Source organism: Drosophila obscura, unplaced genomic scaffold, assembly GCF_018151105.1.
Source record: "Drosophila obscura isolate BZ-5 IFL unplaced genomic scaffold, ASM1815110v1 contig_37, whole genome shotgun sequence".
Lineage (NCBI taxonomy): Eukaryota > Metazoa > Arthropoda > Insecta > Diptera > Drosophilidae > Drosophila > Drosophila obscura.
Genome location: NW_024542825.1, coordinates 1,885,702 through 1,896,197, shown reverse-complemented (window position 1 = coordinate 1,896,197; position 10,496 = coordinate 1,885,702). Strand labels below are relative to the sequence as shown.

At 42.1% G+C, this 10,496-nt stretch overlaps 2 protein-coding genes across 2 annotated transcripts; one reads left to right on the top strand and one right to left on the bottom strand.

Moving 5' to 3' along the window:
• Window positions 1–18: 18 nt before the first annotated feature.
• Window positions 19–1,365, top strand: LOC111073488 (protein farnesyltransferase/geranylgeranyltransferase type-1 subunit alpha). The gene is made up of 3 exons (XM_022365810.2): window positions 19–258; window positions 345–705; window positions 766–1,365. The coding sequence occupies exons 1-3, from the start codon at window positions 120–122 to the stop codon at window positions 1,265–1,267; spliced, it is 1,002 nt and encodes a 333-aa protein (XP_022221502.2). The 5' UTR covers window positions 19–119; the 3' UTR covers window positions 1,268–1,365.
• A 936-nt stretch (window positions 1,366–2,301) lies between these two features.
• LOC111073487 lies at window positions 2,302–8,866 on the bottom strand. Its single transcript, XM_022365809.2, has 5 exons — window positions 8,827–8,866; window positions 5,868–5,971; window positions 4,789–4,905; window positions 4,251–4,726; window positions 2,302–4,171 (listed from the first exon to the last, which is right to left on the bottom strand). The coding sequence occupies exons 2-5, from the start codon at window positions 5,967–5,969 to the stop codon at window positions 3,775–3,777; spliced, it is 1,092 nt and encodes a 363-aa protein (XP_022221501.2). The 5' UTR covers window positions 5,970–5,971; window positions 8,827–8,866; the 3' UTR covers window positions 2,302–3,774.
• Between the last annotated feature and the right edge of the window lie 1,630 nt (window positions 8,867–10,496).

Here is a 10,496-nt window from a genome sequence, read left to right as displayed (position 1 = left end):
TCATTCAACGATCCCCAGCGGCTGATAAAAACACTTTTCGATTCCATTATTCCGTCATATTTCTGCCAAATTTCCACCAAGTTGAGCAGTTGTTTACACAAATTTGTAGATACACAGAAATGGGTGACAGCTCGGATGACGAATACTTAGGCACGGAATGGATTCCGTACAGCGAGCGTGCGGAGTGGGCCGATTTAACACCGCTGGCCCAGGATGATGGTCCCAACCCAGTTGTGTCCATAGCCTACAGCCAGAAGTGTGAGTAATGCCGAGAATGAGATTAAACAAACAAGCGACAAGCGAGTGTGCCAGACTAACTGACTGTGTGTAATGTTTGCTTGCAGTTCGCGAGGTATTCGATTACATGCGTGCCATAATTGCCCGAGGCGAGAAGAGCCAGCGGGCCTTGGATCTGACCACAGACGCACTGCGTCTGAACCCGGCCAACTACACGGTGTGGCAGTACAGGCGCGACATACTGCGAGAACTGAAGGCCGATCTGAATGTGGAGCTCGACTACCTAAGCGAGGTAATCGGCCAGAACTCGAAAAACTATCAGGTGTGGCATCACAGGCGCGTCATTGTCGAGATGTTGAACGACGCCAGCAACGAGCTGGAGTTAACAGAGAATGCACTAATAAACGATGGAGATGCCAAGAACTATCACGCGTGGCAGCATCGCCAGTGGGCCATACGCACATTCAAGTGAGTAGGGGAAGTCAAACCTTTGTTTCCTGCAGGGCTAATTTTTGACATTCCCTGCAGCCTCTATGATTCGGAGCTGTCTTTTGTGGATCGCTTGATCGGTGAGGACCAGCGCAACAATTCGGCTTGGAATCAGCGCTTTTTTGTGATCAAGCACTTGGGCTTCAGCCCCAACCTGGTCGATCAAGAGCTGATCTACGCCATGAATCGCATTCGCATCATCAAGAATAACGAGAGTGCCTGGAACTATTTGGTAGGCGTCATACGACAGAGCAAGTACGGCGACGGGCTACTAAACAACCATCCGGCGGTGGTGGAATTCGCTGAGGAGCTCTACCAGACCGGCAACCGTTCGCCATATCTGATGGCCTTTCTGATTGACCTCTACCAGGAGCAGGCACTGCAGCAGGACATCAGCGAACGTGAACAGAAAGCGCGCAAGGTGTATGGCCTGTGCGACGACATGTCCAACAAACACGACGTGATTCGCCGCAAGTACTGGCAGTATGTGGCCAACCATTTGAAGGCACAGCTAAAAAAGAGCTCTGAGAAGGCGAATTAATAGTTCCATCGGCTGCATCATTCGCTTTCGACTTAGTTTTAAATCTATCTACGTACTTAGGCCTTCTTTATACAGAAATAAAATTAAAATTTAACCAACTTCGAAGGTTTCCCACCCATCATCAGCCATGTTGCAAGCCCCAAACTCAGAGCATTGCCACATCTATAAATATATCATCTTTCAAGCATGTTTATGTTGCTGTGCAAAGTGCTTTTGTGTTTGCCGCATTGCCTTGCCTTGCTGCTGCTGCTGCTGTACCGCTTTGTTTATCTAAGCGCGCCGGCGTATTTGTACACGTAAATTTCATTAACAAAGAGGCAGATAATTTTATGTACTCTAGCTAGTGGCTGGCTCTGTTACTGTTTGAGTGGCACAAGTCAGCCCATAAATTATAGAAAATAATTGTATGTTTTGCTGTTTGGTATGAACAAATTTTCGTGTGTAAATCCCAGTCAGCTACAAATTGTTCTGGGAAATATGTAGATGTGAAGTGGGTAGCTTATTTATGCTTTGATAGTAGAATACTTTCATTTAGAGCGTGGAAAATGGCTAGAATAGGAAAGGAAAAATCATTTTTGGAGTGTGAAATATAAGCTACACTTTTAGTTTCTATGGAAAGGCCAGTATCTGACTACAAATGTACTACATATATTAACGAACCGTTCATCAAGATAAACATCATTTTAACATTTGTTTTTCGATTCATCGTTCTGGTATGCGGCTCTTGGATTTTGGGTATGCAAAGCAAGAAGAAAGCTCACTAAAATCCATCAGTAAAATATATATAAGTTAGATACAACTCCTGTTGCTAGTCATAAATCAAACTTAAACTCCTTTTGGGTCAATTCTTCTAGAACCGCAACCAGAAAAGATATCATGATAATTTTAAGAGCTACAAGCAACTGGCGAAAAGTAGGATACCCTCGCATAGAGTATCAAATGTTTTCGGGTTTTATCTCTAACTGCTGTAATTGGTTATCTCGTTAGTTTGGCGTGCAGCGACGTGGAGTGGAGTGCAGGAAAGACCTTCAGAGTTGCTGTCTCAATATTGTTATTTATTTAAATTTGCTTCATTAGGTTTTTGTTTCTTATGTTTTTTTTTTTGTTGTCGAGTACATACAATATAGCAGTTTTTGTAATATATAACTTTTTCATTAAATTTGATTTTCTTGCATATATTTTTTGAGTTTTTATAATTGAAATTCTCCGCAGGGTTAATACCGATCGATATCACCCACGTGTGAGAGTGGGATTGGGATTGGGTAAGGGGGGATTGGGGGGGAATATGTACTTAAAATCAAGCAGAAGACATCTTTGGCGTGTTTTTTTTGAATTTCTTTTCTCTTGTTTCTTGTTTTTTTAGTTCAGCTAAATAGGAGCAAAAAATCATTGATCATTGAGTACTCGTTTGCATAGTTTAATAAAATTTGGTAATAATAAAATATATATATTTATTTGTTGTTATATTTTTTGTGTTTGGTTTTCGCTTTTTTGTTTGATCGTTTTTGTTATCCATTCATTTGGGGGCTCGTGTGGGTATATATATATAAATTTGAAAAAAGCCTATAAATCCAAATATTCTCATCCTTTTAGCACAAAAATCAAATCATTTCGTTTGGGCACAGAAATTATTTTTTAATATTATCTGAAAAATATATATATGTATTGTAGGTTTGTGTATTGGATTCATTAAATTGTCACAAAAAGAGGAGGAGGAAACGTGTGCAAAGCTCTGTTCCATGGGCCCAAGCGAAATACTTCTTTGATTTCTTTATTATTTCCATTCAGAGAGTTTGTTGTTTTGTTTTGGTGTTTTGTTGTTTGTTGCGTGGAGAGCCAGAAGAGAGAAGTTAGTTAGTTTGTTGTGTTTCGTTTAGTTCATTTAACAATTTGATATATAGAGTTAATATATTATATATATATAATAGTTTATAATAAATTGATGCGCTCCGTTTTTTCTTCTCCCATTCATTCATTCGTTCGTTTTGTGCTTGTTCCACGTTCTTGGAGTTCATTTTTGTAAAAGCATTTTTAGCAAAAAATTAAAAGTTTCTCTCTCTCTCTCTCTCTGTGTCTCTCTGTCCGTGTTCGGTTCCATTTTTAAAAGTTTTGCGAACTTCAGCGGTTTTGTTTGTTTCTCTGGTTCGTTCTCTACGTAGACTTTGATCTCGAATTGTTATCAATACCCCCATATAAAATAAATCCTTTAACTGCTGTCGAAATGTCCCGTACTCCGACGCCGTCGCATTCTACATAAGTATTCTGTGTGTGAGGAAGCTTCATATACCATCTATAAATATACTCGTATTCGTACTCGTACTCGTACTCGTACAGTTCCCATTAATATATGTTGTATGTTTTGTAATTGTTTTTTAAAAAATCAGCGCCACTTATTTGTGCCTTGTCCTGTCTGTCCTAATGAGTCCTAAGTGGGTGCTTACAGCATTAAGCATTAAGTATTTGCGTAGGCATAGGCGCCGAAACTGTTTCTTTCGCATCTGTTTGTCCTACTTGTCCTCGCCGATGCCCTCGTCGCCCTCCCCCTGCGCACCAGCCTTGCTACGGATATCACATTTTTCAGCCAACATATCCTCGATGCCCTCGTCGACGGTCTGGCTCTGGCTGTCGCAGCCGGGCACATGCTTGCGCCCCGCCACAATGACGCACTCGCCCTGAGGTAATGGCGGAAACTTGGCATAGGATGAGTTACTAATGGTGCCCACAGTGCTGTCCTCGTAGCAGTCGGGCGTCATACGCACGCGGCATGTCTCGAAGGCCTTCTCGTAGCCAAGTTTCGTGTACAGGTTGCGGGACGCATCATTCTGTGGACGTATCACAACGAAAGGCGTATAGCCGCGCTCGATGACCAGCTGGGTCAAAGACTTGGCCAGACGGATGCCGTAACTGCAAAAAAAAAAAATATCAATTTTTGGATTTAAATTCAAGGCTCTATGTTCATGCTAGTATACAGTCATATACTCACCCCATGCGTCGATAATCTGGACGTGTTTGCATTGAGAACATGGCACCATAATACGAGTGGACCATCCATGCGGCCAGCTCGTCGGTGTCCTTGCGAAAGATGCCCAAGCCGGGCAGCTTGCGCACGAGTATATCAAAGAGCTGGACGCATTCGATTTCATTGGCAGGATATAGATCGTGTATGCCCTGCACATTATCGAGGGTCAGCAGACGCATCTCCGCATCCTCCGGCAGCGGCTCCAGTTCCAGTTCGGCATTGAGCTTCTTGCACACATAAATATCACCACTGAGTCGCTCCATCACACCAAACTTCGAATAGAAGTCATCCAGGCGATTCATAATGGCGATGTGCGTAAAATTCAGGTACATAGGCTTCTGCCAATCTATAAGTACATTTTCGGTGCGCATCATATCGACATGCTCGATGTGTGCAGATGGACAAAATATGCCAAGTGTTTGGTAAATATTGTTGTGCGGCTACAAATAAAATTTCAATTAAATTTCCATCAATTTAAGCTTTAGTTTTTCTGTGTACGTACCGCAAGCGTGCATCCTGGAAAATGAAGAATTATTGGCTTTTCTGGCCAATCTTTAGCAACATAAAACTTAAAGTCCCAAATACGATCATTCAGGTACGTTTTTATGGTTTGATGAAACTGCAAAGAAAATGCAACAAAAAATTAATTAAAATGTGAATATTTTACTTCATTTTATAATAAAAGGAAAGGTTAGATCGGGACAGCTAAGCAGTACCGTGGAGCTGCCTATTTGCTTCTAGACTACCTCTAGAATTTAGGGCATAAATAAAGATAATTTCCAGATACATTTCATGCCTTTTACTCCTTTGTATTTAAGGTACAGCCTAGTCTATGGGTGAATAATAATTCTGCAATAATTCTGCAACTTTCTTTGTGGCTGCCTGACGCTAATACCCCTCATTGCACATCAAAAATAATATCAATTTAAAGCTCAACAAATATTTATCAAAACGAACATTTATCCCTAAAAGCCGCTTGAATGCAGAAATTACCACAAAAATATATTCACAGCTGTAGCGAGGCGAGGCGCAGCGAGTCACGTGTTGGTGGCAATTCGCATTCACAAAGCTGTTGGTAAACGCCCCGAAAAAGAAAAGAAAAGAAAAGTTTTGCTCACTGAAAATCGAAACTTTAGCCAACTTTCAAATCCTTGAGGCTGGTGCCAAGCCGCCGAAAACTCCCTGCCACAGATATAGCCGCCAAGGCACGGGCTGGGGCATGGAGCAGGCTGGCAGGGTGGCGGGGCAAAGAAGAGAAGTCAGCGTAAACAGTGGAAAAACAGGTCAACAGAACCAACAACAACCAAAAATGCGAGTCCGGGCTCCATGAGGTTTGAGGTTGCATGACTTGTGGTCTGGGTGGGGTTCTGTGGCGACGCCTCCTGACGGCCGCTTCGCTGCGGTTCGGTTCGGGATCCTGCAGGTAATTGTTGGGAAATTATCCGAGAAATAGGGGCGTGGTAACTATTTTCTGGCCTGCCTCTCAAATGGCTCAATGGCTTACACAGATAAAAAGGAAAGGAGAGGAGAGAGCGAACAGCAAGGGAAGCATGGGAAGGGAAGGGATAAATATTTACGTACCTTTAATGATTCCGGCAGATAGCGCTCTAAAGTTACCAAAATTTCGGGAAGCTCTGATTCATGCACCAAACGAAAGTGTTTACCTTCAGGAATGATTTCCATTTCTGTCGAAAAAAAATACAAAAAGAAAATACAAGAAAATGTTAGTTTAACTTGGGGTTAATCATTCTGCAAAAGTTTACCAAGGATTCTTTTTCTCTCTGGGCTATACTTATACAATATATGTATGTAAAGAAACCCGCACAAGGTCTCACGTTTTGGCCTCTTTCAAGGCCAGAGCTCAACGACAAAGTGAAATGAAAATTCACCAAAAAAAAAAGAAACACGGGAAAGAGAGTGGGCGCCGCCGCCACACACACACACAACCGGATGGCGAGGATGCTCTGTTGCAAATGCTTCTGCGGCACATGTGCACACATATGTACATATGTGGTTGCCGCTTGTTACCTGTTTAGCCATGCAAATGGCTGTGCTGTGTTGTTGTGCATCGGAAGGACATGACATCAGCAATTGAGCCAAATTGAACCAGCAAAGTGCAATGCCAAAATACGATTATTTTTTTGAGGGGTAATCATCTAAATTTCGCTCAATAAACAATTTGTTTTGATTAACTGAAATTTGAGCCAATTAGCGTCCAACTATTTTGATTCAATAATTTGGGGGGTGCACTTAAATGGGCGACCATATGGGGAGTCCTTGAATTGCATTCCTGCAGCTCCCTTCTATAACTTCAGGATAAAATAGGTAATAACTTCTATATCTAGGGGTTTTTTCATCCCAAAACTTTGCTCTCAAGATTATTTGCCCGCTGCCTCTTCTGCCCCTTCTGCCTCTTCTGAACTCTGATATTTTTTTTGGCACTTTAATTTTTTGTTATGGTGTTTTTGCTTTTTTGATTGATTGCCGTTTTGTGATTGATTGACTAATGCGCCAAATATCATTATCCTTCACTCGTCCATGGACTGGCACTCTGCTCTCCTCTCCTCTCCTCTGCACCGCCCCCCTGGGGGTTACTATGACTATTTACTGCAGTTATTTTGGTGTGCTGTGCTGTGTGCCCCAAAATGAACGTAATAATGGGGCACACATGCTGGCTGGAATTAGTATTAGTCATGTTGTGCATACATAACCCAAGGTGGATGGGTAGGGTGGAACCCCGCCCTGGCCAGACTGTCAGCGGGGTTGGTTGGGCACCACTGGCCAAGATATGCCACGTATCTGCATCACGTCTGCTCTGGCTCAGACAGTACAGAAACAGAAAAATGTGTGTGTTCCTCTTACTCTTAAATGCAAGACAAAATCAATATCAGACCTAAGCGTTTTTTCTATTCCTGTGAAGAGCACACACTTGGGTTGGGTGGGGGGATTGCATGATGAAACATAATGAAGGGAGACCGAGTCGCGACCAAGACCGACGTTGTGATATTACAATTTTTTGTTGATTTTTATGGATAAAAATACCGTTGACATTTCACAGCGACACCCCCCACGGCGATCCGTGTGCCGACACCGACATGGGCCCAGACCAAGTCAGATTCCCCGATTACCCGATTCCCGTTGTTCGCACTCCCCCTCCTTCCTGCCGTGTAGTACCTGTGGCATGCCATCGCACTTGTCAGCCAATTTATTTTGTTTTTGGTTCTTTTTGCTGTTGGCCTAATTATTGAGATGCCGTATGGCTGCGATGCGATGCGTTAATTTTTAAGAAGCCCCTGCCCGAGGGTCTCATGAATTTGCCATGAAGTTTCGTTCTGCGTTCCCAAGAAATGGCCAAGAAATGGGATGCGAACACGAGGGTTGAGGTTGAGAAATGCAGAAAGTGAAAGGCAGGGGGATGAATGTGAGAGTGCAAGGGGAATGCGAAGAATGGGACAGATTGGCAAAATTCCAGGAGGGCGAAAATTAAGGAAAAGAATTAAGGAAGTGGGAAAAGAATTGCAGGAGAAAATTGAATGGAGTTCTGCATAATTTGATGGATAGGATTTGGAGGATTAAACAACAGAAGAATGAAGATGCAGAAGAAATAAGATCTGTTGAAAATAATCAGGAGCATTTGAAAGCGGAAAGAGATTGAGAAATCAAGGTAAAAGGATAGAAAGAGGAACAATAATGAGGAAAATAATAGAAAGATCGATAAGAGCGAGGGAGTGATGACAAAATGGAAGAATTACATTAGGTGGAGAAAAGGGGATTAGGATTAAGAAAGAAGGAACAATTCATTAAGATGAACAGGAAGACAAGGCTCAGCATTGACAAAGAATTTATAAATTAAGAACCGAAAGACTAGCAAAAAGGAAAATTCTACGCTAAATAAAATCCAAGAAGAGACAAGTACCAGAAGATGATTGGAAAATCGAGGTTTGGAAACACAGGGTGAAACACGATTATAACGATGTTGATCTAATTGATGTTAATAGTGAACCAAAAGGTTAGGTTAAATGAATTTAAAACGAAAGAAAATTCAAAAAAATCCAAACAAACTAAATAAAATAAAAATGAAAAAGTTAAAATGATAAAATTTTCAACTCCTAAAAGTTCAATAAATTTATCAAAAAATAAGTAAAAACTGTACCATTAAATCATTTAAATATTTAAGCTTTCATTTCTATTAGTTATCCATCGAGAATCCAAACTTTCTTCAAAGCAGTTCACAAATACATCTTAGCCAGCATTCTAGCTGGCTGATTTGTAGGGTGTTCAGCAATCGATTTGGTACATTAGTGCTGGGCCCTTGGCCGCAGATTTCAGAGATGCGATTTCTTGAGGCGCATCGCATCGCATCCCAGCCACGATAATTGACATGCACATGTGCATCTCTCTGGGCATGGCGCACAGAAATGTTAGCGACATTTTTGCAATTAAAACGAGAAAAAAAAGTGAATAAACCCAACCCACCCAAATATTCAGATAGATTTTGACTCTTATGATGCCTATGACTGCTGCTGAGTGCGGAACTTACAAAAAATATTAATTCCGTTGACCTTGTGTGAATTTTGTGTGTTGCTGTTGCTGCCTTCTGCTGCTGCTGCGGCGGTTCGGTGTCGTGCGGCTGCTGCTGCTGCTGCTGCTGGTGTAGTTCTTGGCCTTATCCTTCGAGGCGTGTCTGCGTCTGCTATTGCGTGTGCCGTATTTATTTATTTTACTTATTATATGTTATTTTTTGTTTTGTTTATATTTTGTTTTTGTGTTAAAATGTGTTTAATAAATTATATGAATTTATCATAGAATTTTTATTGGTGGTTTTTTGTTTTGGAAAAAGTGCAGTATGAAAATAATTGCTGTATTTATTCTTTTCTGTTTCTTTTTATATGCGAATCACAGATTTCTTTATTAAAAAATTCTTTTTAATTATTTAATGTAGTTTATTATTTTATATATTTTTATTTATTTAGCTCTGGATTTTATTGATAATTTTTGTGATGAAATTTCTTCGCTGCTTTTTTGGTTAGGCCTTTTTCGAATGGAGATGTCGGCAGGCTGAGAGTCACAGAGTGTGAGACAGAGAGAGACCCGCAATTGTATGTTGGATGATTGATTGATTGATTGATGGATGGAGCCTTCTCGTATATCGTATATCGATGCAGCACCGCTCGATAGACGCACACACAATTATCGTTTAAGCTGCTGGAACGCGGTAGTTTGTTCTCGCCTGAGGAACCCCTTTTTTTGGGTTTTGTTTTTGTTTTTTTGTAGCCCCCGTTGCACCTCCACACAGACAGGCCTAACCAGGCGGCGTCTGGCAGAACCGATGTGGCACGGTACTCTCTTTACGGCTGCACGGCCTGGGCTGTGGTGTCCCAAGGTACAACAACAGGCGTGTGTGCTGTGCTAGTCCAGCATGGCGAACCCAAACGAGAGCGAAGGGTTGATGCTGCTTGCTGCTGCCTGGTTACACTTTTTTTCTTGTGTGTTGTTGTTGTACTTGAATGTTTTTTTTCTTGGTTTAAATTTGTAGTTCGCGAAGCTTTTGTTTAATATATATCGTGTTTTAATTAGAAATTGATTTTCAGGATACGGTCTGGCCTGATTCTGCTTCCGTTTTGACTTATTTTCAGCTGCGGCTGCTGGCGCTGCGCCTGCTGCTGTCGCTGCTGCTGCTGCTGTTGTGTGTGGGCTGTAAATATGATTTGGTTTTTGGCTTTGGTTTTGCGACTGTCGTCTGGTGGGTCTCTGTGTGTCGTGGCTCCGAATCGGATTCGGATACCGTTTTGAGTTAATACCGTTTTCTGACCAGCCAGCCCCAAGGACGCAGACACACACACAGACACACACACGACACGCACACACACGACACGCACACTCACGTGAAGCACCCACACAGCACACAGTACCCACGCACAGGCAAATTGAGTTCTACTTCGGCTAATTTGATTGCGGCTGGGAGGGCTTTTGGATCAACGTTTTGCATCGACTGTGGATGTGAATTTGTTGCTGCTGGTTGCTGCTGGTTCCTGCTCTGCTGCTGTCTGCTCTGGTTGCTGTTGTTGGCTTTGCCTTCGCCTTGGATGGTTTATCCCTTGGTTATTGTGTTCCGCAATGAAAAAACACCCGAACTGAACTGACTGACTGACGACAACGATGTGATTTCGAGTCCCAAGGAGCAGAAGCACCAAAGCGGCAGGCCGCAGG

Bases quoted from the DNA above. Each gene is read 5' to 3' on its own strand.
- LOC111073488 (XM_022365810.2), top strand. From the start codon at position 120: ATGGGTGACAGCTCGGATGACGAATACTTAGGCACGGAATGGATTCCG. The intron at 259-344 runs GTGAGTAATGCC...GTTTGCTTGCAG, and splicing joins CATAGCCTACAGCCAGAAGT to TTCGCGAGGTATTCGATTAC. The intron at 706-765 runs GTGAGTAGGGGA...CATTCCCTGCAG, and splicing joins TGGGCCATACGCACATTCAA to CCTCTATGATTCGGAGCTGT.
- LOC111073487 (XM_022365809.2), bottom strand. From the start codon at position 5,969: ATGGAAATCATTCCTGAAGGTAAACACTTTCGTTTGGTGCATGAATCA. The intron at 4,727-4,788 runs GTACGTACACAG...TTTTATTTGTAG, and splicing joins TTCCAGGATGCACGCTTGCG to CCGCACAACAATATTTACCA. The intron at 4,172-4,250 runs GTGAGTATATGA...TTTTTTTTGCAG, and splicing joins CCAGATTATCGACGCATGGG to TTACGGCATCCGTCTGGCCA.